The following is a 25,320-nucleotide window of genomic DNA, read 5'->3' as shown; positions in this document are numbered from 1 at the left end:
AGATTCTTATCAGATATATGGTTTCCAAAGATATTCTCAGTCAGTGGCTTGTCTTTCCACTTTTTTGTAAAGTCTTTTGATGACCAAAAATTTTAAATTTTTATGAGGTCCCATTTATTTCCTTTTGTTGTTTGTGCTTTTGTTATCATGTTAGATAATCCGTTATTAAAGGCTAGGCTTGACAGCATTGCCCCTGCTTTTTCTTCTAAGAATTTTATGATTTTATTTTACTCATTTATGTCCTTAATCCACTTCGAATATTTTTTTGTGTATGATGTGAGGCATGGATCCTGTTTCATTTTTCTGCATGTGGAAATCTAATTTTTCCAGCACCATTTATTAGAGAGACTTTTCTTTCCCTATTGAATGGATTTAGCATCCTTGTCAAAAATCTCTTGACCATAAAACTCATTGCCTTCGAGTCACAGTGACCCTATAGGACAGAGTAGAACTGTCCATAGGGTTTCCAAGGAGCAGGGGATAGATTCGAACTGCCGACCTTTTGGTTAGCAGCCGTAGCACTTAACCACTGCACCACCAGGGCCCCAGCTGATGTGTGAATTTGTTTCTGGACCCTCAATCCTATTCCACTGGTCTGTGAATTCTGTAAATGGTTGATGAGCAGTATTCTGAAATGAGCCCTCTGTACCACCCAGCCCTTCATTTTCAAGGTACAACTTTGCCTCCTATGTCACAGAGAAATTAGGACCCTCACATGGGAGCTTCATCATCTTCCTACTCCCAGAGGTACAGATGCATCTATGCCCACAGGCCTCCTAGCCTCCTTCCCTCATGATGAGACAGGAGCCATCTCTCTCCACACCTCTTCATGTGCCGCATCCTGTTGCCTCTGGCTTCGTAGAAACCTTACACTGTCAGCTCCTCTCTTCTTTGGTATATTCAGCTCCTTCCTCGCTACTCTGCTCATGCATGCTTAACTCTCCTGTTTTAAATTTTCTCTTGACCCCACATTCTCCTTTAGCTACTCTGTCTCTTCCAGCATGTTCCAGAGCTGTGTATGCTTCTCCTTCATTTCCTCCTGCTTCACTCAGGGCCTGGTTCTCATCCTCATTGCCTCCTGAAGCAGTGGTCACATGTATAGATCTAATGGGCGCTTCACTCTGGCTCAGAAGTGTATGACTCTATTGAGTTCTTCATGAACACACTCTCCCCTGAGTTTCTGTGATCACTTAGCTCTCTGGATTTTCTTCCTGCCTCTTGGCTCCTCTTTTCCAGTATCCTTTGCAGGCTCATCCTTGTATTTTCCTGGCCTTTCAAAGTGTCAAGTTGTTCAGGGCTCTGCCTTTGGCTCTCTTCTCCTACTCTTTATTCTCTTTACAGGCATCTCACGCACCCCTGTGCCTTACATTGTCATTTATACACTGACTCTGGAATATACACCTGGCTCCAACTTTCCCCATAGGCCCCAGGCCTGTTCATCCAGCTCTGCCTACTGGCCCCCTGGCCTGGGTCATCCTCATGCACCTCCTGCTGTACACGTCAGGGGCCAGAGCTACTGAACTTTCCTACAGCCTCTGGTCTTTGGCAGGGGTTTCCATCCTATGGAAAAGCATCGCTATCCATCCAGCTGCACAAAGCAGAGACCCAGGAGCCATTCTTGAAACTTTCCCCCCTCACTCCAGTCCTTGACCAACCCCTGGTAATTTGTAACTCCTAATTGTCCACTTACTTATAGTATTTTATTTTGTCTTCTCGAGCTGCCCTTTGAAATTTTCTGTTCAGCTCTTTTACGTCATGATTTCTTCGTCTCACTTTAGCTACTGAACGTTCAAGTTTCAGAGTCTCTTCTGACATCCATTTTGGTTTTTTCTTATGAAGTAAAGTATCGTAATGACATGTGCAAAGACCTGGAGGTAGAAAACCAAGAGGGAAGAACATACTCAGCATTTCTTAAGCTGAAAGAGCTGAAGAAAAAATTCAAGCCTCAAGTTGCAATATTGTTGAAGGATTCTATAGGGAAAATATTAAACAACACAGGAACCATCAAAAGAAGATGGAAGGAATACACAGTCATTATACCAAAAAGAAATGGTTGACATTCAGTCATTTCAGGAGGTAGCATATGATCAGGAACTGATGGTACTGAAGAAAGAAGTCCAAGCTGCACCAAAGGCACTGGTGAAAATCAAGGCTCCAGGAATCGATGGAGTACCATTTGAGATGTTTTAACAAATGGATGCGGTCCTGGAAGTGCTTACTGGTCTATGACAAGAAATTTGGGAGACAGCTGCCTGGCCAACCGACTGGAAGAGATCCATATTTATGCCTGTTCCCAAGAAAGGTGATCCAACTGAATGTGGAAATTATTGAAAAATATCATTAATATCATACGCAAGTGAAATTTTGTTGAAGATCATTCAAGACCGGCTGCAGCAGTATATCGACAGGGAACTGCCAGAAATTCAAGCCAGCTTCAGAAGAGGATGTGGAACCAGGGATATCATTGCTGATGTCAGATGGATCCTGGCTGGAAGCACAGAATGCCAGAAAGATGTTTATTTGTGTTTTATTGACTATGCAAAGGCATTCAACTGTGTGAATCATAATAAATTATGTATACCATTGTGAAGAATGGGAATTCCAGAACACTTAATTGTGCTTATGAGGAACCTGTACATAGATCAAGAGGCAGTCATTTGAACTGAACTTTAACAGTGTAGCTTAAAGTCAGGAAAGGTGTGTGTCACGGTTGTATCCTTTCACCATACTTATTCAGTCTGTATGCTGAGCAAATAATCCGAGAAGCTGGACTATATGAAGAAGAACAGGATATCAGGATTGGAGGAAGACTCATTAACAACCTGCGTTATCCACATGACACAACCTTTGTTGCTGAAAGTGAAGAAAACTTGAAACACTGATGAAGATCAAAGACCACAGCCTTTAGTATGGATTGCAGCTCAATGTAAAGAAAACAAAAATCCTCACAAGCATAAGCAACATCATGATAAATGGAGAAAATATTGAAGTTGTCAAAGATTTCATCTTGGATCCACAGTCAATACCCATGGAAGCAGCAGTCAAGAAATCAAAAGATGCATTGCATTGGGCAAATCTGCTGCAAAAGACCTCTTTAAAGTGTTGAAAAGTAAAGATGTCACCTTGAAGACTAAGGTGTGCCTGACCCAAGCCATGGTGTTTTTAATTGTCTTATATGCATGCAAAAGCTGGACCATGAAGAAGGAAGACAGAAGAAAAATTGATGGCTTTGAATTGTGGTGTTGGCAAAGAATATTGAATATACCATGGACTGCCAAAAGAACGAACAAATCTGTCTTGGAAGAAGTCAGAATACACTTTGGAAGCAAGAATGGTGAGACTATTAGTCCCTGGAGAAGGACATCATGCTTGATAAAGTAGAGGGCCAGCAAAAAATAGGAAGACTCTTAACAAGATGGATTGACACAGTGGCTGCAAAGGGGCTCAGGCATAACAACGATTGTGAGGATGGCGCAGGACCGGGCTGTGTTTCATTCTGGTGTACGTGGAGTCACTATGAGTCAGAACCAACTCGATCGCACCTAACAACAACAGCAACAATTGTCCACTGTCTCTACTCACAATGGTCTAGGCTGCTGTCATCTGAGCTACTGCTGTAGCTGCTTTTGAACCTTCTTCCAGTCCGTTTTCCAGACCAAAGTGGTTTTCACACTGGCAATCTGATTGTCATGCCCACACCTTACTTAGACACCCCCCCTCCCCCAGTGGCCTTACTTGTCAGTAAACTCCTTGTCCTAGCCTATGTGGTCCGGCCCTGCTTCCGCTCTCAAGTTTTGACCACTCCTACTCCTGTCCTTTCTCTGGTGACCCTTATTTCATGTTCACAAACACACCTTCCTGCTACCCTTTCCCCCATATCTCTGTAGAACTTTGTAAGTGCTGTTCCTTGTTTTTCTGTACCTCTCCCCCAAGCCCACTGGCCTTAGCCTCTTTTCTTCTTACTTATCCTTCAGATGCCAAGAGGCAGTGTGTTTAGTGGTTCAGAGCATGGACTCTGGAGATAGAGTGCTGGGTTCAAATCCAAGCTCTGCCACTTACTAAAAAAAAGTATGTAATTAAAAAAAAAAAATCCAAACCCATTGCTGTGGAATCAATTCTGACTCATAGTGACCCTAGAGGACAGAGTAGAACTGCCCCATAGGGTTTCCAAGGAAGCAGGTTGCCATATCTTTCTCCCAAGTGGTGGCTGGTGAGTTTGAACCGCTGGTCTTTTGGTTAGCAGCTGAAATGTTATTGGTATTGTTACTTATTACAAAAGAAAACGCTTCTAAAAGGTTCGATGGTTCTGGAAGCTGTCCATTTATTATTCAAAACAATTAAGAAGTGTCTTAACTAAAGAAACAGATTATTAGTTAATATGAATATTGAGTTAACTTAGGAAAGAGATTAATAGTTTATGTATTGAGAAAGTGAGTTAGCTAAATACCTGCAGGAAAACATTATATCCTTTTTGAGCCTATAAACATTTATAAATATTTCAAGTAATGTAAGGCAGAATAATAGTATTATAGCATAATTCTAATCTGTAGAACTGATTTAAGCATTCATAGTATTAGACAAAACTACTTATTTAATCATTTCCTCTGAAAGACAAAATAATGCCTAATAACTTGGTCCCAGTATAACTACTAGAAGTATCCTGGTAGAGCTAACCAGAAAATATCTCACTTGGCTACTGACCTTTGTTGAAAGTGAGTGTCTATTTAGAATTGCAGGTGCACAAGAGAGGGCGACCGCCGGAGAAATACAGTGGCCGGGCATGCTCAGAAGCGCTTGTTCCTGCTCTGCATTGTCCAGCTTTAAATTTATTACTCAGATTTCTAACTATACAATTCTAATTTCACGATGGTTTCAAAATTAGGTTTATATCCTAGAAATACATTCTATGATGGTGATGGTCTCTGGTCTCAGCTTTGTCTGAATACTGATACTGAATACTCAAGCACTCAGAGTTCAGCCAGTGTGTATCCAGCACACCTCTCCGTTTTAGAACCACTTGAGAGAGAAACTCAGTGTGCTCAGTTTTGTTCAGACATGCAACTGGCATACATACGTTGTCCTCAAATTGGATACATTTTACTACTCATTATACATTCTATGTCCTCTTTCTTCCTTCCTTCTTGGTTTACAGAGTATTAAATGTTCATTGTCACAGAGTATTCTAATGTCCAAGGATACCTGTGACAACTTCCTGGTGAGTATTTAGAAGAAGAGAAGAAAAAAATTTTTAGGGCATTTACCCTGTGCTAGGAACTGCTCTCAATACTGCCCCGTCTTAACTGGTTTAATCTTTTACCACGCCATGAAGGACAGGGTACTGTTACCATTATCTTACTGAGACTTAGAGGTTAACTAATGTGACTAAGGTCCCCCAGCTAATAAGGGGCAGAGCCAGAATTTGAAGCAGGCATTGTGGCACACATATATGTGCTCTTAACCGTAGTGAATGGTAAAAATGGTAAAACTGCCGTTAACCGATGTTGTCTGTTGTTAGTCGTCTTCAAGTTGAATTCCACTGATTGTGTCTCTGTGGGCAGTGTGGCTGGTAAATATTTAACATCTGGTTCTCTGGGTGGGAAAGGCTCTGATTTACAGGCCTTGCTGGTTTCTGTGGCGTGAATACTCCCATCATGGCTGACTTAAGGATGCCAGTGGGACATCACTGAGTGCAGAATTGTGCAGAGACGTGCAAGAGTCAGCTAGTATGTACTGTTTCGACTCTACAGGTTCTACAGGTGTAAACATCAAGAGCACAGATATTAGCAAAATGTAGCAAAATAATTAGGAAGTGATGAGTTGTGTTTATGACCTTTGTTTTTAATATAGTTTAATTATAAGTTTATATAATTTAACTTTTAGTAATGGCTGTGTCTAAGAGCCAGCTTGCAACATTCCTGAACATTTAACAATTGGCTCTTATGAGTCAGTGCAATCTGGCGCCAGGCACAACATTGCTGAGAGTAGTTGAATATGTTCCCCTGTTCCCCGTATTTACTGTGTTTCCTGAAAATTGGTGGTGAGAGCCAGAGGTTTGATCAAATACAGTTTAAGCTTTTTGGCGTGATTGCTTCATAGCTTATGGAAAGCCACTGATCTTCATTGCCGGGTCCGTTAATTCGTTAGGACTGCAAAATGGTGATATTTTAATTCTCTTGTTCCTTCATTTATTTGCTGCAATTTCTGCATGGAGAAACTTCTCTAGAACTATTTGATTATATTGAGGTACAAATTCATGCAGGAAATGCAGGATAAATGCTTCTTACTTTTTATTATACTAGTTTTCAGATAATGAGTTGGTTCCATATCACCATGCTTCAAAGGTGCCAATTGCTTTTTTTTTTTTAAGTGCCGTTATGAACTCATAGATTTAAACGCATTTGATGTGTTTTAATCCATTGAGTTTCTCTTCTTATGCATGCTTAAACTGAGTCATTGTTTGGCTAGAAGGACCCTGTTCCTATTGATTCCTGAGTCCCTTTTAACACATGTTCAGTAGCCTTTGATAGCTTTCTTGCTTTCTGGTAAGACAAGTTGTTCCCGACTCAACCGTGTGTACTCCTGCCCCATACTGCCTACCTCACACTCAGCCATTTTCTGAGGAGCTGTATTCCTCTTAACAGAGTATGGTATTTAGTCTGGGCACTAGGGTGCTCATTGCTCCTGGTCTTTCATTGTTTATAGGGCATTTCAGTAGACAGAGCTGGTAAGTAGATAATGCACACATATATTTTTTAAGATAAAATGAGTTCATTCAGTGTTTTCAGTTCAAATTTAGGACTACAGGATAATTAGCTAAACTGTATCCACCTTACATGTTTTCCCCTCTTCTCTCATGATGAAATTTCCAGTTTTCAGTGACATCAGCACTGTCACTCATCTGCTACACACACAGTCACAAATAACATCACCAGTGCTACCTCCAACAATGTGGTTACTGGAAGTTATATATGGATGGAGGCATAGTCAAATTTGTATTTTAAAGTCACTTGAAATAGTTTCTCATGGTGGTTATGTCATTAACTTGATGAACATTTGGGCTTATGTGATTTATTTTGCTTTCACATTTTAGAGATTGAATTTTAATTTAAGTCTGTTTTATAATTACAAAATATTTACATGTTTCCAGAGTTCAGTCTGCAAAGTATGGCACTTTCAACTAGCTCCTACCCCTGTCCTTTCCCTGTTTTATCTTTGAATTTTAAAAAATCTAATACTTCTATCTATTTGTATGCCTCCTGTTTCTTAGGTGAACAGTAACATGCTGTACACTCCACCTTCCCTTTTCATCAATATGTCCTGGCGTATCACAGTATATGCCTGCTCATAGCAGTAGGTAGAGGTATTCCTCATTCCTTTTCCAGCTGTGTAGTATCATACCTATGTGTGCACCCACAGTGTTGCCACCAAATTCTCTTGATGAGTTTGGGTTGTTTCCAGTATTTTGCTATTACAAAGTTTTTCTTTTTTAAAAATTTTTATTGTGCTTTAAGTGACAAAGCTTTTTTTTCTTAAAGCCTTTTTATATTTTTACCAATATTTTTGGGATCCATGTTTTAGCATTGGAATTCCTCCAACATTTTATTGTGAAATTTTTCAAACAGCAAGGTTTAAAGAATTTTACAGTGAACACCTATACCCACCGCCTAAACTCCACCATTTATCTTACTACATTTGTTTTATCACACATCTTTCCATCTTCTTTTTTGATCATTTCAAAGTAAATGGCAGACATCTTATACACTTTTCCACCTAAGTAGTTTAGCATGCATGTCTTGGTTTAATATTTGTTTATAATTTCACTTCTGATACAGAACGCATATACTGTAAAATGTATGCTTAAGTGTACATTTCCTGTTTTAACAAATATACTGTGGAACCCAAACTTCTATCAAGTACATTACCATCATTCCAGAAAGTTCCTTCATGCTCCTTCACAGGCAACCGCTGCTTTGATTTTTTTCCCTGCTGTCAGCTTGCTATTTTAAAGTCACTTTGCTAACCTATTTTGGATGCTCTATGATTAGATTGGAAACCCTAGTGGCATAGTGGTTAAGAGCTATGGCTGTTAACCAAAAGGTCGGCAGTTCGAATCCACCAGGTGCTCCTTGGAAACCCTATGGGGCAGTTCTACTCTGTCCTATAGGGTCGATATGAGTTGGAATCGACTCAACGGCAACAGGTTTTGGATAATTAGATTTCTCTCCTGATTTTGCTTTTTTTTCCTCACATCATTAACTTGTGAATTCTAGAACTTTAGATTAGCCTTTCAGTGAAGGTATTATAGATTTGATTCCCTCTCCACTCCCCATATATTGGTCTAATTCAACTAAGCTATGCTATTGACATTTAGAGCTGAAAAGGACCTTTAGAATTCATCTAGTTCAGCCTCATTTTATAGATGAGGAAACTGAGATTTGGAAAATATGATCGACTTGCACAAGTTCACATGGTAAGCCAGCCAGGATTCGTGGCCATGATCCATTGTTCTTACTTTCGGACAACTCACTATCCTTACTATCAACACTTCCTTTCTTTTCAATCAAATTCCTTTCCAAACTCAGTAGCCTGTGTGAGCATCCTAGCCAGGGAAGGGAACTAGGGACAAGCCCTTCATATTTTCCAGTTTACCAGCCTGGCCATTTCAAATCTCATTTTAACTTTGCCCTTATCAGGTACCTCAGGGAAATTGGATCCTAATCTCTCTTTTAGTATCATCCTGATTGAGGACTGCAGGGATTAAATTGTGAGCAGGTCTATGCGAGGACCTAGTTTTGTTCCCATTATCATCATGCCCTAAAATATCAGCAGTGTGGAGCACAATGTGTTTTCCCTTTTTTATCCAAACTATTGTTCCTCTTTACTTTTCCCTTGCATTTCTCTTACCTTCTAGTTTGTAAATAGTTATCATCTTGGGGATTTGTGCGCTGCACTCTTTACTTGTGCTGTGTATTTGTTAATTGTAGTAATAGAGAAAACAAACTAGAATGTTGTTACACAGAATGGCCCTGTATGCTCCTGAGGTAGTTTTCTCATAAGCTAGTTGCTCACATCTTTTATATTTTTTTTGACATCCTCAGTGTCAGCTAGGTCTGTGCAGAATCACAAGGCAGGAATTTTCCTTACTGTTGTCTGTACTGGAATAGCCGGTTATCTCCCAGTACAGCCTAGATACAGGCTTTTATTTTCATAAAGTCTTGTTACATTTATTTTATGGAGTCTAAACTGTAAGCTGGTTTTTAAATAACAGCTTTATTCAGGTATAATTCACATAGCATAAATCACCTATTAAAGTATACAATTCAATAGTTTTTAGCATATTCAGAGAGTTGTGCAACCATCACCACAATCAATTTTAGAACATTTTCATCACCTTCCCCCCAAAAATGATACCCAGTAGTAGTCATCCTACTCCCCCATCTCTCAACTTTAGGCAATGACAGATCTACTTTCTCTCCTTATATACTATAGATTTGCCTATTCTGTACATTTCACATATATGGAATCATACACTATATGGTCCTTTGTGACTGGCTTCTTTCACTTAGCGTAATGTTTTCAAGATTCATCCACGTTGTAGTGTATCAGTACTTTATTCCTTTTTATTGCAAATAATATTCCATTGTATGGATATACCATATCTCTTTGATCCATTCATCAGTTGATGGACTTGTAGGTTGTTTCCACCTTTTAAATAGTGCCGTGTACAAGTCTTTATGTGGACATACGTTTTTATTTCTCTTGGGTATAAACCTAGGAATGGAATTGCTGGATCATATGTAACTCTATGTTTAACCTTTTGAGCAACTGCCAGACTATTTTCCAAAGTACCTACATTTTACGTTCGCTAGCAGTATAGAAGGTATGAGGGTTCCAGTTTTTCCACGTCCTCGTCAACATTTGTTATTATCTGTCTTTTTGATTATAGTCATCCTACTGGGTGAGAAATAGTATCTCGTTGTGGCTATGATTTCCATTTCCCTGTTAGCTAATGATATTGAACATTTTATTGGCAATTTGTATATCTTCTTTGGAGAAACGGTTATTCAGATTTTTTGCTGATTTTTAAATTATTTATTATCATAGACTTGTAAGAGTTCTTTCTATATTCTAGATACAAGTCCCTTGTCAGATACATGATCTCCAGATATTTTCTCCCATTCTGTGAGCTGTCTTTTCTCTTAATGGTGTTTATAGCTTAAATGTTTTTAATTTTAATGAAGTCCAATATATTTTTTTCTTTCATTGCTTGTGCTTTTGGTATCATATCTAAGAAACCATTGCCTAATCATGAAGATTTATGCCCATGTTTTCTTCTAAGAGTTTTATACTTTTAGTTCTTATATTTATCATGTGACATAGGGATCCAACTTGATTCTTTTACAAGTGGGAATCTAGTTGTCCCAGCACTGTTTGTCGAAAATATTGTTCTTTCTCCTTTGAATTGTCCTTGGCACCATTTGTCATAAAAACCAATTGACAATGAATGTGAGGGGTTTATTTCTGGACTCTCAATTCCATTCTGTTGATTTATATGTCTGCTTTGTTTTCTTTTTAAAAATTTGAAGAGACTGTTGACAAAAATATGGCTTTGTGATCTATTTGTTTTATAACTTGTTCATTAACTTCCTCTATTTCGGTAGCTTCTCTTTTACTACAGTGATCTCATTTCTGCAGTGTAATGCCATCTGGAAGGGGAGTGGCTGTGGTGGAATGTAATGCGAATGTCATTGGAATGGTGCTCCCACTTTCCCAATACTGCTCTGAACACACAGCAGGAAGTCTCTTCAGGTGGCAATGATGGCATGAACTGATGAAAATAAAGTGATTAAGGAAATTTATGGTTCAAAGGTTTTCTTATCTTATTCAGATTTGAGATACAGTAACATGAAAATATGTTAAGCTAATCGTTATGAATTTTTGCTTTGAGAAGGTAGACATGTCGTACCCATCAAAAATTTCCTTATGATTGTACATCTTCACAGAGTTCCTGAGTTGGAGGTAGAAGAGGAAACTCAAGTTCACGAGATGACCTTAGACGAGTGGAAAAATCTTCAAGAACAGACCAGACCAAAGCCTGAGTTTAACATACGGAAACCTGAATCTACTGTTCCTTCCAAAGCAGTGGTGATTCACAAGTCAAAATATAGAGATGATGTAAGTATTGCATTTTGTATCTACCAGTAATCTTTTCTTTTATCTTGTTGGAAACACAATGGACCTTTCCACTTCTATTTTGAAAGTGGAACCTTAGTAGTTGGTATTCTAGTTTCTACCTGAGTAAGCAGAGATGTTGTATGCCTAGTTTTACTGTCTTTATCGGTCATTAAGACAGAGAATTTAAACTTGATCTACTGACACTTAAGGTGAAAGCAGGTATGGTGACTGCATTTTCTGCTCAGCCGAAGTGTGCTGAAATGATCCAAATACTCTGTGTTAATTGCGTTGCATTTCTGACTCTTAAATGAGGGGCTGCAGAATGTTTCCTGTACGGTGCCATTTGAAAGGATAACTGCTCTGCATTGTCATGGTTAGATTACCTTCTGTGTGCATTCTTAATAAGAGCATTTAATAAGGAATTGGGAGTAGCTGATCATTTTAAACTAGAGTGGGGCACTGCACTCTGGAGCTGTCCTCATTTTAATTCAGCAGCTTTGCTCCCACTGTGTAACTAGGAAAACTGCAGAATAGGAGCCAGCGGTGCATGGCAGTATATGCAGGCACTGTTGAAGTAACCTGCCATCCTGCAGGGGTGGGCCGCGAATTTCCTCGTCATTGCCAGGGGCTTATTTTTCATGGTTTGCTTTCAGCTCTTTATCGGATATCCCAGCTTTGAAGGGGGATGTTTCAGGAAAAGTATCTACCAGCATCTGTTGATAAGGATAACTGTCAATTCATTTAATCACATCCTCTTTAAGTTACTGAACTTAAGGGTACAGTGAAGCATTCTGATTTTAGAATTTGCACGATTCAGTCAGAGTTATTTATTTGATACCAGTCCCTGTGTAGATGGTGGTGGTGAGCAGGCCCTTCCTCTGTACTGGATAATATTCATTCTTTCCGTTTTTGAAACTTGGAATTTTATAGTATGTAGATTTCTCTGTGTTCCCATTTATACTTTGGCTATTTGTGTTCTTTGAATGAAGGTCACTGATGATGCAGGACTTCCCCTCCCACCCCGTCTTGTTTTGGCCAGTTCAAGCTCTTAGAAGCCTTACTGATAAGCTTTGAGCTGCTCCACTGGAAATAACTTCTGTGTAGACATACGAAGCCAAAGCCTCATTCTCTTAGAGATCTCTGTGAGGTTTTTTACAAGTCCGTCAACTAGCTGGGTTGGTTCTTTTGCTATCCACTTTCTTTGTTCTTTTTTTTCTGGGACATTGTAAATAAAACTTTGCGTAAAGCAAATGCACTGTCAGGACGTTAAATGTGCAGCTGACATGTTAGGTAAAAATAGCATTGGCGCTTCCTTAATCCACACCAGATCCATCCTCCCTGGCTCCAGAGGTCTCCTGGAATATCTGAAGCAGCTGAGTTAGCTGAGTCGCTGAGTTTGGTCTCAGCAAAGGACATAACATCTTTGGTCCTTGTTAATCTTGTGGCATTGAAGATTTCAGCCAGGAATTGTTCTTAAAGCAACATAAGCCAAATGTTGGAGGCACTAGTTCATTTTGTTCTGAGTGCCCTGGAGATGGAAGCATGAGAATAATACCTCTTGTCTGTCTAGAGCACTGTTGTTTGGGAAGTGTAGACCTAACAGGGATTCTGAAGCGAGCTGGGTATTGCAACACTTCCCCTGGGGCCACACACAGCTATGCACAGGAGCCAAGCCTCTGACCATTGGTCCACCCTTCCTCCCATTACACCTTGTCTCTTCTTACAGTGGCAGGGTGATCTGCAGCTCAGCTCCAGCAGGGCCCACTTAACCAACACTTCCCCTCTGATGCACACTGACAGCCAGTTGTTTTTCACGTGAGTGCCAGTGCTTCTGAAGAAAAACTGAGGATTGTTCTTGCCTTCAACTTTTTTTGCCACAAGACCTCATCTACATAAATCCTCTGTTTTACTTTAATCTTGAAGCTCTGAAAGGGGGGCCAGAGTGTTAAACACGAAACCTGTAATGAACAGTTGGCTGAAAGGAGTTGATGTGCTCGTGGAGGTATGATTCCTTTACCTGGGCACATAGTGGGAAGGCGCCACATAGTAGCACTTTGGAGATTCTCCTCCAAGGTCACTGGAATATTTTCTTTTCTGTAGGTGCGTGTTTTACTTAAAGGTAAGGGTTTTTTGTTTTTTGCTTTTTGTTTATCCTTGGTTATTAAGGTTTTTTTTGTTTGCATAACCTTTATTATGATTTGAACCACCATGTGTCTGTCAGTTTGTCATAATGTGGTGGCTTGCATGTTGCTGTGATGTTGGAAGCTTTGCCACAGGTATTTCAAATACCATCAGGGTCACCCATGTTGGACAGGTTTCAGCAGAGCTTCCAGACTAAGACAGACTAGGAAGAAGGACCTGGTGGTCTACTTCTGAAAAAATTAGCCAGTGAAAACCTTATAAAGAGCAGCAAAACATTGATAAAGTGCCGAAAGATGAGCCCCCCAGGTTGGAAGGCACTCAAAACACGACTGGGGAAGAGCTACCTCCTCAAAGTAGAGTTGACCTTAATGATGTAGATGGAGTCAAGTTTTCAGTACCTTCATTTGCTGGTGTGGCACAACTCAAAATGAGAAGAAACAGTTGCAAACATCCATTAATAATTGGAACCTGGGATGTATGAAGCATAAATCTAGGAAAATTGGAAATCGTCAAAAAATGAAATGGAACACATAAACATCAATATCCTAGGCATTAGTGAGCTGAAATGGACTGCTATTGGCCATTTTGAATCAGACAATCATATGGTTTATTTGCCAGGAATGACAAATTGAGGCAAAAAGGAAGAAATGATGAAGTAAAAGAGCTGAATAGAAGATTTCAAAGGACAGCTCGAGAAGACAAAATATTATAATGAATGTGGAAAGACATGGAGATAGTAAACCAAAAGGGAAGAACACGCTCAGCATTTCTCAAGCTGAAAGAACTGAAGAAAAAATTCAAGCCTGTAGTTGCAATATTGATGGATTCTATGGGCAAAATATTGAGCAATGCAGGAAGAATCTAAAGAAGATGGAAGGAATGAATACACAGTCACTGTACCAAAAAGAAATGGCTAACATTCAACCATTTCAGGAGGTAGCGTGTGATCAGGAACCGATGGTACTGAAGAAGTGGTCCAAGCCGCACTGAAGGCATTGGCAAAAAAACAAGGCTTCAGGAATGGACAGAATACCAGTTGAGATGTTTCAACAAATGTATGCAGCACTAGAAGTGGTCACTCGTCTATGTCAAGAAATTTGGAAGACAGCTACCTGGACAACCGACTGGAAGAGATCCATATTTGTACACATTCCAAATAAAGGTGATCCAAGACAGTGCAGAAATTAGCAAACAATATCATCAATGTCACCCACAAGTAAAACATTGCTGAAGATCATTCAAAAGTGGCTGCAGCAGTATATTGACAGGGAACTGCCAGAAACTCAGGGCGGATTCAGAAGAGGACATGGAACAAGAGCTATCATTGCTTATATCGCATGGATCTTGGCTGAAAGCAGAGAATACCAGAAAGATGTTTTTACCTCTGTTTTATTGACTGTTCAACTGTGTGGATCATAACAAATTATGGATAACATTTCGAAGGGGAATTCCAGAACACTTAATTGTGTGCATGAGGAACCTGTACTTAGACCGGAACAAGGGGATACTACATGGTTTAAAGTCAGGAAAGGTGTGCGTCAAGGTTGTATCCTTTCACCATACTTATTCAATCTGTATGCTGAGCAGATAATCTGAAAAGCTGAACTGTATGAAGAAGAATGGGACATCAGGATTGCAGGAACACTCATTAACAACCTGTGATACGGAGATGACAACCCTGCTTGCTGAAAGTGAAGAGGACCTGAAGCAGTTACTGATGAAGATCAAAGACTATAGCCTTCAGTATGTTGAAAAGCAACTATGTCACTTTGAGGACTAAGGTGCGCCTGACCCAAGCCATGGTATTTTCAGTTGCCTCACATGCATGCAAAAGCTGGACAATGAATAAGGAAGACCAAAGAAGAATTGACACCTTTGAATTATGATGTTATTGAAGAATATTGAATATACCGTGGACTGCCAGAAGAATGAACAAATCTGTCTTGGACGAAGCACAGCCAGAATGCTCCTTAGAAGCGAGGATGGCAAGACTTCATCTCACATACTTTGGACATGTTGTCAGTAGGGACCAGTCCCCGGAGAAGGACATCATGCTTAGTAGAGGGTCAGTGAAAGAGAAGACCCTCGATGAGATGGATTGACGCAGTGGCTACAACAATTGGCTCAGGTGTAACAACAATTGTGAGGGAAGCTCAGGACTGGACCGTGTTTTGTTCTATTGTACGTAGGGTTGCTATGAATTGTAAATGACTCAACCGCATCTAACAACAACAGTGATTTGAAACCAAGTCAAATTTGAGTGAGTTTAACATAATTTTCTTTGAATAAGAAATGAAAGTTTTAACCTTTTACAATAAAATGCACTTGTTCTAAAAGTTTAAATGAAGTAGTTTTTAAAAAGCAGCTTGATTTCTTTGTGCACACTGGTAGCCACCCTCAGATATCCATAATCTCTGTTTTAACATTTCCATACATTCCTGGACAGGATTGTTTATCATAAATCATACAATTTTTAACACATGGTATTTGTTCAGTCAGAGGCCTTGGGTGGCGCAAACAGTTAATACACTCAGCTGCATTTGGAGGTCCGAGTGCACACCCAGAGGTGCCTTGGAAGAAAGGCCTGGTGATCTACTGCCAAAAAATCAGCTATCGAAACCCCTGTGGAGCACAGTTTTACTCTGACACACGAGTTCGAGTCAGCTTGATGGCAACAAGTTATTTGTACAGTCAGCAGCCACGTTGAAAGAGTGTTTCCACCAAGTTCTATGCTAAGAAGGTGGTATTCACTGATCAAAGTAGCAGTTGTGAACAAATAAAACAAAAGATAAGCAGAAATTAAAACTTTTTAATCTCAGCAAAATACCTAGATCATTTCATTTTGATTGCTCTTAGTCATGTCAGTCTTACTTCTTAACCTGCTAAACTGGTAGAAATTTGGTCTCGCTTGAAATAGTAGTAAATTCAAAGATGTTTGGATTAGTTTGTGATTAGACTATGTGACTGCTAAATGCACAGAATTCACTTAGATCAGAACCAGCACAGCAGAGGGTCTTCTTCCCTCCCTGGCCCTGCAGCCCAGAGTGCCCTGGCGTACGTTCAGGAGGACCTCCTTCTAGCCCTTGCTGTCCTCTGAGCCCCTGAGCAGCACATCACAGTGGCTTATCACTGACACCGGCTGACCTGGTGTTCATGGAGGTGGTTGGGCGCACTTGTGTGTTTCAGATGGTAAAGGATGACTATGAGGATGATTCCCACGTTTTCCGGAAAGCTGCCAACGACATCACATCCCAGCTGGAGATTAATTTTGGTAACCTCCCTCGTCCCGGGCGTGGAGCCAGAGGGGGCACACGGGGAGGCCGGGGAAGGATCAGAAGGGCAGAGAACTACGGACCCAGAGCAGAAGTGGTGGTAGGTGCTTGTTTCATAAATAGCGAATGGTTTTCTGAGGGTAATGAGAGGCGAGGAGGCCCTGGGCCTGCAGGATCTAATTTCAGAGGTCATCAGGCTCTGCAGTTGATTCCTCCAATCTAGTGTGCGTGTCTGATTCTGGGGTGTTGGGGAGTGACTTCAGGATCCTGGAGGAGCGTGGGATGCAGGCCGTGTGCAGCGCTGGCCTCCAGGGAGGTCCGCTGTCTGCAGGAATGCGCTCTCAGAACCACAGACACACACAAACCTCACTGTGTCAGACAGGACCCCCTGCTTGGCGTCAAATCACATCTCCTGACAGTTGCTTACAGACTACAGTTCAACTCTGTCTCCGGTGTGCCTGTACCCAGTCCTCTTAATGCCAGCTTCTGATGCCCTCAGGGTAAAGAAAAAATTCTTCCCAAGGCTCCAAGGCCCTTTGTGATCAGCCTTAGCACCTTGCCAGATTCCCCTTCTCACTCAAACCATGCTTTCCCTCGGCCACACTGCTCTCCTGGTTCTTCAGACACGCATGTGCCTTACCCCACGGGGCCTTTGCAAGAGCTAGTCCTTCTCCTGCCCTTTGCCTGCTTAACTGGAACAGTTCTTTGTAACCACACTTCCTCAGAAAAGGCATCTCTGATCATACTTTCCTCCAGACCAGGTCAGGGCCTGTGAGCAGATCTTATTCCTTTTGTTTGAAGCGTTACCTCCACTTGTAATTGTGTTCTCGTTGGTATGAGTACTGGTCAGTGTCTGCCTTCTCTACAATGGAGAACAGAAGCTACCTCTGCTTTTGCTCATTATTGGTTTCCCCTGCAGGCCTTGCCTCATGGGCAGGTTGCACCGTCTCAGGAGCTGCATTCTGTGTTCATCCACTGAGGCCCATCTCAGGGAGAGCCTCCTCTCCCGGAAAACCTCGCCCACCCATGATGCCTGTTTTGCTGCCACATCCCACATCCCCTATCATGGCCCCCCAACTCCCAGGACATCTATTACTGAAGTTGCCATATTTTAACTTCCTCGGTTTGCCTTTCCCCCTAACTCTGGGAGCTTCCCAAGGCAGGACCTGTCTCCTCATCCTTCTTGTCGAGTGCTAAGCACAGAGGAAACATTCTGTGTGTTGGATGAAGGAAGGGCCAGATACAAAATGGGTCACTCAGTAAGGATGTGTGGGAAGTGGGTAGCCACCAGCCCTTTGTACAGGTGTAGAATCCACTCTGACCACCTTGATGGCTTGTCCGTGGGGTCTCAGCTCAACACGTTGGGGCAAGGACTGGAGGACAGCTTCCTCTCCTCCACTCTGAGGTCCTCTTGCTGCCATAGCAGTGACAGGAGGGTGTCCACCATCCTCCCTGTGGGGGTCCTCCCCTTATGGGCCCTTCCTGTGGGGGTCCTCTCCGTATGGATCCTCTCCGTAGGGGCCCTCCCCATCGGGGTCTTCCCTGTATGGCTGCTCCCTGTGGGGGTCCATGCAGCACTTGGCCTGCAGTTCAGGTTCACGACCTTCCTCTGTACCAGGGGCCTGACCCACCCCGAGTCACCGGGATAAGATTGGGCATCCACACGAGCAGTGTCTGCCTAAGTGCCAGCCATGTTGAGAATGGCTGAAACGACAGTTGATTTCAAAACTTTTTCTTCTCTAGACACAAGATGTTGCTCCAAACCCGGATGACCCTGAAGACTTTCCTGCCCTTGTGTGAAAGAGCCTCATTTCCCTGGCAATGTAGGACAGCAGCGGCATACCTGTGAAGAGATTTTCCTTCTTGTGGGAAGAGTGTCAGACTCTAAGAACAATAGATGTTGCTTTTTGCCATGTAGTGTGAATTTGTTGCACTTTTTTGGTTTAGGGGTGTGGGGCAGGGATTTTTCCAGGTCCTCGGGAGAGGCAGTTCCATCAGGAGTTAGTCCGGTACTAACTAAGTTCAGAAATAATGTTTAAAATGTGTACATACAGATTGTATTGAATCCTCCACACAAGCATGGAGAGTCAAGTTAAGTTGTAAAATATAATCTATTACTGAGACTACAATCTATTATTGAGACTACTTGGTAAACTGTATAGTATCTGAAGGCTGTGTCCTTCAATATTAAAAAAAAAAAAAAAGACACAACTTGAATCATTAATTTAAAGCAGTTACAGCTTAGTTTTCAGAGACCAAGACATTAAAATACAATTGTATTTTCTGTTGACTTGTAAATGTTGCACTCTCCTGGAAGTTTTTGAGTTCCGGTTTTCCTTTAATCAGTGATTTTGAACAGCTATTGTGCAGCCACTGGTTGCCACTCTGTGACAGAATTAGAAGAAGTATTGATTTTTTAGTGGTGACTTATTAAACTACCTCGTGGTTTCTGTGTGTATGTACACACACACAAACTTAGTATATATGCGCATAGTGTCTGGGTGGTCTTTAGGATGAGTAATAAGTATGTGATTTTAAAATCAGGTTATTTAATCCACTAATCAAATGAGAAGGGGTCCTGGCAAAAACGTCACAGCATAAAGACAACACCATATCATTTTTTCCTTCAAAATTAGGTGTCAGAATTCAACAACTATGTACCAAATAGCTACTGAATACAAGGCCCCCCGTCCTTGCTCTGGGCCAGTCTTGTAAATAATTAACATTTATTGAGCACCTATATGCAGTTTTTCTCACTGGGTCCTGGTACCAGCTCTGCTGAGTCCTTATTTATTGCCTTTGGTGAAAGATTGGGTTGGGAGCCCCCAGAGCACCCCTTCTCAACAGCAGAGCCGAGAGACACTTGCAGAGCCCAAGCTCTTGTCAGCTGAGCTGCCTGAGAGGCTCCGAGTGGCCCAGGAAGGGGGCCGGAACAGAGGTGGAGGTGATACTCTCCCCTCTTTGCTGAGGAAACTAAGGGTATTGTTTGCCACTTGCCACCCAGTCAGTATGCTTATGTTGGGATTTGAACTTTGGTCTCAGGATCCATGCTTTTTTCCCACTTCACTACACTAGACTCTGAACTTGAACCCAAGTTGTAAATAAAGGTTGATATTCCCTCCTAACTTTGTGTATAGAAAATTGAATCCTCTTCGCCACACCCAGGTCAAGAGAGAATAGTAACAGGAAAAGGCCACAGTGGAAAGAAGAGTCTTGGGTTTGTGCAATCATCAAAGCTGAGCCCCTAGCCCTGTTACAGTCAGTCAAGAATGTTTGCTTTGGGTCATAGCCCATTTTGGGGCCTGCTATTAATATCCAAGTACTCCAGTATAGTAGTTGATTCTTTTATTCTCTCTCCCTGGGAGAGTTCTGCTCACTCTCCCTGAAGCGAATGCCAAGTTGTAGGAAATCTTGTGTGTGAATGTCAGGCTCAGCCACCGCGGTCGGCTGGTGCCACGTGGGGCTGTCACTGCTCAGCAGGTTTGAAGCTGTCATATTAAGTCACTTTACCTTTGTTTTGAAGATTGGGAAAGATCCATTTCCAGAAAATGCCATTTAGTGCCAAGAATTCCACTGGAAAAGCCCATAGCACTTGATTGAATATCATATTTGAAACAAAACACTTGGTCCTTTTCAACTCGCTGACAATCCCTGCCCATGAGCAGCCTCAGTCATGTGGTCAGAAGTGGTGGTGGGTGTTTTGGGAGATATGGTCATTTCTGAGCCTGTTACAGGCTTTGTTTGCTCTCCAGACTACCGCTTTCCAGTGTGGTGGGGAAATGGATATATCAGGTGTGTGGTTTTACCCTTTCTAAACGTGCTGGACTGTTGCAGCACGAGTGCCCCAGAGCAGTGAGCACTGTAGGGAAGATAATATGGGGGGCTGTAGGAGGATTACAAGGCAAGACCTTGGAGATCAAAATTCCCCGCCAGGCTCCTTTGAGGTGCTTGAGTACAGGTGAGTGGCATGAGGCGGTGCACCTGGCACCACACTTCGGGCTGAGAACAGACAGGAGTGTGGAGGTCGGGCACCGTTTGAACTCCAAGGGCAGTTTAGCCAGCTCTAGGGTCCTGCTGGACAACTCCAGGGCCAACCCCAGCTCTGACTGAGCACTTCTGACCACGAGTTTGCTTGGGCCTCAGGGACATCTGAATTGTGGCACCAGGGCAGCTGCTGAGGACCAGGCCGTGGGCCACTTCATAGGGCCTGGGAAAGGCTGCCTGCAGCAAGGGACCCGGAGAGCAAGGGGAGCAGGGCCTGAGCCAGTGTTGCCACATATAAACAGGGAGCTGTGGTCCCTGGCAGCTGTCACTAGGGGAGGGGGGCTGGTTCCCTGCTTTGGCTGATGAAAAGCTAAATTCTCACCTGACTCATGAGATGCAGGCAGAGACTGGCTCAATGCAGATGCTTCCGCTGCTTGGAGAACTCTTGGAAGGAACTGAATTGGGTGGTTTTAAGATCTGGTCAGGCTACTCTGAAAAGCAAGTCTAGCCTAATGTTGCTGCTAAGTGCTTGACATTTTCATCCCAGGCCAGGCAGACCTCTGGGTGCCAGAGACTGGCAGGTCCCTCTTCCCTCTGTTGGTAGGTCTTTTTTCTTCACTGCACTCTGTTCATCTAGTTCCCCTATGCCATCCACACACAGGTGGTGGCCTCGGTTTGCCTCTGAAACAATACCACGTGGTATTGCCAAGTCCAGTGGAGAGGCTGGAAAAGGTCACCATCGAATCTAAGAACTAGGCACACCCATCTTCTGAGTTGTTCAGGAAATGGGCGGTTCTGGCAGCAGTGATTGGGTCTGCCTTCTCTCTAAACAACAGTTTCACTGAGGGAGGATTTGCCCATTTTCCTCACCGCTGCTGCCGTCTCCCCTCAGTCTCTGCAAGAATCCTGCCTTGTGTGAACAGCCTTCCCTAACCTGTCTGACACAGGCCCCCCAGGCCCTTGCCAGAGTGGACAGGGTCCAGGGAGCAGACGACGTGGGCCACCACTGTACAGCCGGCATCAAGTATGAAGACTTGGCCCGGCTTCCTTTCCAGAGGGCCATACTTAGATGGCAAAGGGAGAGAGGAAGGAAAAACACAGGTTGTATTTTAAAAAAACTTTTTTATTGTAAAAAACAAAAGTGCAAAAACTTCTTTGTCACCATCACCTAAGAACTGGTTTTCCCAGCTACCCCTGAAGCCTGTCCACGTGACCCAGGCCAATCACAACCTCCTCCTTCCCTAAAGGAGCCACTGCCCTGACTTCTATCGCTGCCCAAGGGCGCGTCCCCACACACTACAGTTTTGCCCTTTTTTGGATCTTTTAAGCCTCTAAAGTCCCCCTTGCACAGCCCCCACCCCAGTCTGTTGAGGAACAGGGGTTATCTGAGGAGAGGAGCATTACCCGCGTGCCTGCCGTGTGCAGTCCTACAACTGTCTGGTTTTATAGGGCAGCATGCACCTTGCTCTCTAGCTAGTATTTGGGCAGGGATGGGGTAGGGTGAGAAACAAGATTCAGTCCCCCAAACCCATTGTTCTTTTTGTAAACAAAAACCCATTGTTGTCGAGTTGATTCTGATTCACAGTGACACCTACCTGAAATTCCTAGTTAAATAATTAATCCCTTGGGCAAAGCTTCTCGGAGGGGACAGAGACAGTCCAGAGGACATACACCTCAGCTGGATGTGTGCTGTGTCCTTCCGTGTCAAGCCACTCCAAGGGGTGTGGAGACGGGCAACCTAACTGGAGGCAGCCGTCGCCAAGAACTTGTCTACACGCGTTTTCTGTGGGAATCAGATGGGTTATTAGGAAACTTCGTGAGGGCTCCTGTGCAGGTGGAGCCAAACAACTTGAGAGGCCTGGAGATGAGGTTCAAAGTCACCCAGCGAGGCACTGGTGAGACAGAGACAAGAGTATGACTTCCCAGGGCCTCGTGGAGGTGACCTCCGGGTCACAGCAGAGCAGGAGCCTGTGAGGTGGGCAGCTCCCACTGCCCCCCCTCTGCCCCGTCTGTCTACTCATCACCCACTGCTCCTTGGCCACTAGGTTTCCCAGTACTCAAGGGACAGGAATTCCCCAGACCAAACCACAAAGGTCTCACATCCAGCCCAGCTCCGCCACGGGCACAGCAGGCCCCCTGTGTACGGAGGGGAGCTGAGAACCCAACTGCCTTTTCAAGCATCATTTCTTTGCAAAAATGTGGTCCAATTTCAGAAGGCTGACTTAGATAAATTTTGGGAGCACAAGCTGGGGAATGCCTGTCGTGTGAATGTGGAGTGGCATCAACTTACACGTAAGTCCCACAGGAGTGGGGGGGCTTCTGAGAGTTCTCAAATCTTCCTCAACACTGAGGTAGGGGAGAACATTTCTCCTCTAGAGCAGCCACCCCCACCAGGGCAGCCACCCCCACCAGGGCTGCCACCCCCATCAGGGCTGCCACCCCCACCAGGGCTGCCACCACCAGGCTCCGTGTGTGCACTGTCCAACTGCCCCCACCAGACTTCACATGTGGAGGCGTGCAGGGAACAACCTGCACAGTAGTCTGGGGGCCCTGGTCTCTACATGATCTGCCAGCTGAGATACTGGCAGCTGGTCCTGCATTAGAACAGCGTGGAAAATGTTTCAAGTATCTGAGAGCAGTCCCAAGTTATCCAGGTGATGCAAAAAAAAATCTCCAGTACTTGGTGAGGGATGGGATGAGTGGGGGTGAGCAGGGATGTGAAGGTGAGGAAGAGGGGAAGGTAGAGAGAAAGGAAGCAGGAGAGATGGGAAGCCAGACAGTACTAAGGGCAGTAAGTGGTAACCTCTTCTCTGGCTACCTCCTGAGGGACACTGTGACCAAGGCGGAGAGCACTGTTGAGGCGGGTCTCAGAGGATGTGTGAATAGGTCTGCTCCCTGGCATAACTTCAGGGGGGCCCCTCACATTGCATCTGCATAAATAACACCCCTGATGTCCTGGGATGTGCAGCCTGAGGCCATAAGCAGGGGCCCTGTCTATGAATTTTTGCGGGTAGAGGGAGGGTCTACAGCTTCCATCAGGTATTCAAAGGGGCTCCTAACTTAAGAAAGCTCAAGAAACACTGCACTACTGGGGCCTGGGATTGAACTGGTGAGAGAGAGGGTTCCAGTCTGGGCCCTTCCCCAACCCGCCCTCCCCCTCCCAGGTCACCTAGGCAAAGGCTCCGGCCCTGGTCTGGAATCTCAACACCCAATGGGAGAACGAAGTAAAAATACACTCCCACTCTCACACATTCTCCTGAGAGGCTGAGGCAGGGCTTAAGGAAACAGGCTTCAATTTGCACCGTGAGAACTCCTGATGGTGAGCACTGCGCTGTCCTGGAAGGGATCTTCTCTGGAGGGCTAGTCCCTGCGGATCCCGAGCCACATAAAAAGCCGGTCTAGAAAGGTTACAGCCCGGGACAGCAAACCATCACTGGAAAGGGAGGAAGAGGAAAGCTGAATTTACCAGGACCTCTCTCAGGGAGTTGCTGCATATGGCAAGGAGGGGTTGACCATGCCGATTGTGAGAAAGATCCCAAGGCGCAGGCTCTAAACTCCTTGGTTAACTGCAAGGCAAATTTAGGGTTGGCCAGAGCAGAATCGCTGAACAACAAGAGGGGTTCATGGCAACCACCAGCCACCCTCCTCTGCCAATGCTGAATGAACACGAACTGCCACCTAAGGAAATGCCAATCGTGGGCCCAGTCGTCCAGCTCTACTACAATAAACCTGACCCTCAGGGATGCAGACAGTAAGCACAGTCAGCCTCTTGATGGTCACTATACTGTAGGGGATAAAAGCTGGGACCTGGCAGGCAGGCCATTTGGCCAAACACCCAAGGCCTGACCTCAGGAGCCCCAGTCTCACAAATAGTCAAGAGCCCTATTCCTGCAGTTGACCCCACTTCTGCCCCTCAATATATGCAACCTTTTCTCCAGCCTCTCCTTTTGTAACTGGGGGTTGGGCCAGGGCAGAACAAGGCAGGAGGACAATAGTCACTTCAGCAGGGTGTGTCTGTTGCTGTTTTCATGACTTGGCCAGTAAAAGCTGTATCTGCAACTAGCAGCACCACCCCGAGTTTGTCTGAAAATGTGTGTGGGTGTTTGGGTTATCCATTGGCTGGGGAACATGACTGACATTTAGTAGGTGTGGGGGGCCAGGAATGCCAGGCACACTGTGTTCCCCGCAGAGTTCTACACAATGAGAATCTGTCCCGCCTGAAAAGTCATCTTGTTTTACATGGAGGAACACACTCATGTTGGGGAAGAACTCTCAGCTGAACTGCCCTATTGTCTTTCTCCAGGCAGAACACAGCACAAACCACACTGCCTCCTCCGCTCTTTCTCTGCCCACTCAGATGCTCTCCCGTTTACAAATGTGATACTTGGCAATTATAAAAATCCAAGGGGCCAACGCCAGGGCCTCCTTACCTGGGGAGTTCAGAGTGGGTGGAGCACTTGTCATCCAGAAGCATGTCAAAGTCATGCAGACTTGCTAGCAAAGAGACAAGACACAGTTAGAGACAAGGCAAGGGGGCGGTGTGGCAGTACCTTCAGACCCATTGGGGCTGTTTTCCCTAGGGAGAGCTGGGCATGGTCTGGGGGAGGAGTTTCCCCAGAAGGCGCCATTTTCCCCCATGAAACTCAGAGAAATGGTGAGATTTTAATGTAGGGATATACTTTGTCAACCACTTAGACAGCAAAAATGCCAAAAATCTGACCAGCAGGCAGCTGAAAGATGTGACTAC

At 43.8% G+C, this 25,320-nt stretch overlaps 1 protein-coding gene across 3 annotated transcripts in view; it reads left to right on the top strand.

The window, feature by feature from the left end:
• The window catches only part of HABP4 (hyaluronan binding protein 4), a 45,029-nt gene extending 26,523 nt beyond the window's left edge, over positions 1 to 18,506 (top strand). For all 3 annotated transcript variants that reach the window (XM_023544678.2, XM_010587477.3, XM_003407426.4), the window contains 3 exons: positions 11,004 to 11,175; positions 16,504 to 16,689; positions 18,333 to 18,506. In XM_023544678.2, coding sequence (XP_023400446.2) covers positions 11,004 to 11,175; positions 16,504 to 16,689; positions 18,333 to 18,389 — 415 coding nt within the window. In that variant the 3' untranslated portion in view covers positions 18,390 to 18,506. The remainder of the gene's footprint in view (positions 1 to 11,003; positions 11,176 to 16,503; positions 16,690 to 18,332) is intronic.
• The last annotated feature ends 6,814 nt before the right edge of the window (positions 18,507 to 25,320 follow it).

This window comes from Loxodonta africana, chromosome 9 (assembly GCF_030014295.1).
Source record: "Loxodonta africana isolate mLoxAfr1 chromosome 9, mLoxAfr1.hap2, whole genome shotgun sequence".
In the NCBI taxonomy this organism is placed as follows: domain Eukaryota; kingdom Metazoa; phylum Chordata; class Mammalia; order Proboscidea; family Elephantidae; genus Loxodonta; species Loxodonta africana.
The sequence above is the reverse complement of the archived record's forward strand: the minus strand, read 5'-3'. Positions and strand labels throughout refer to the sequence as shown.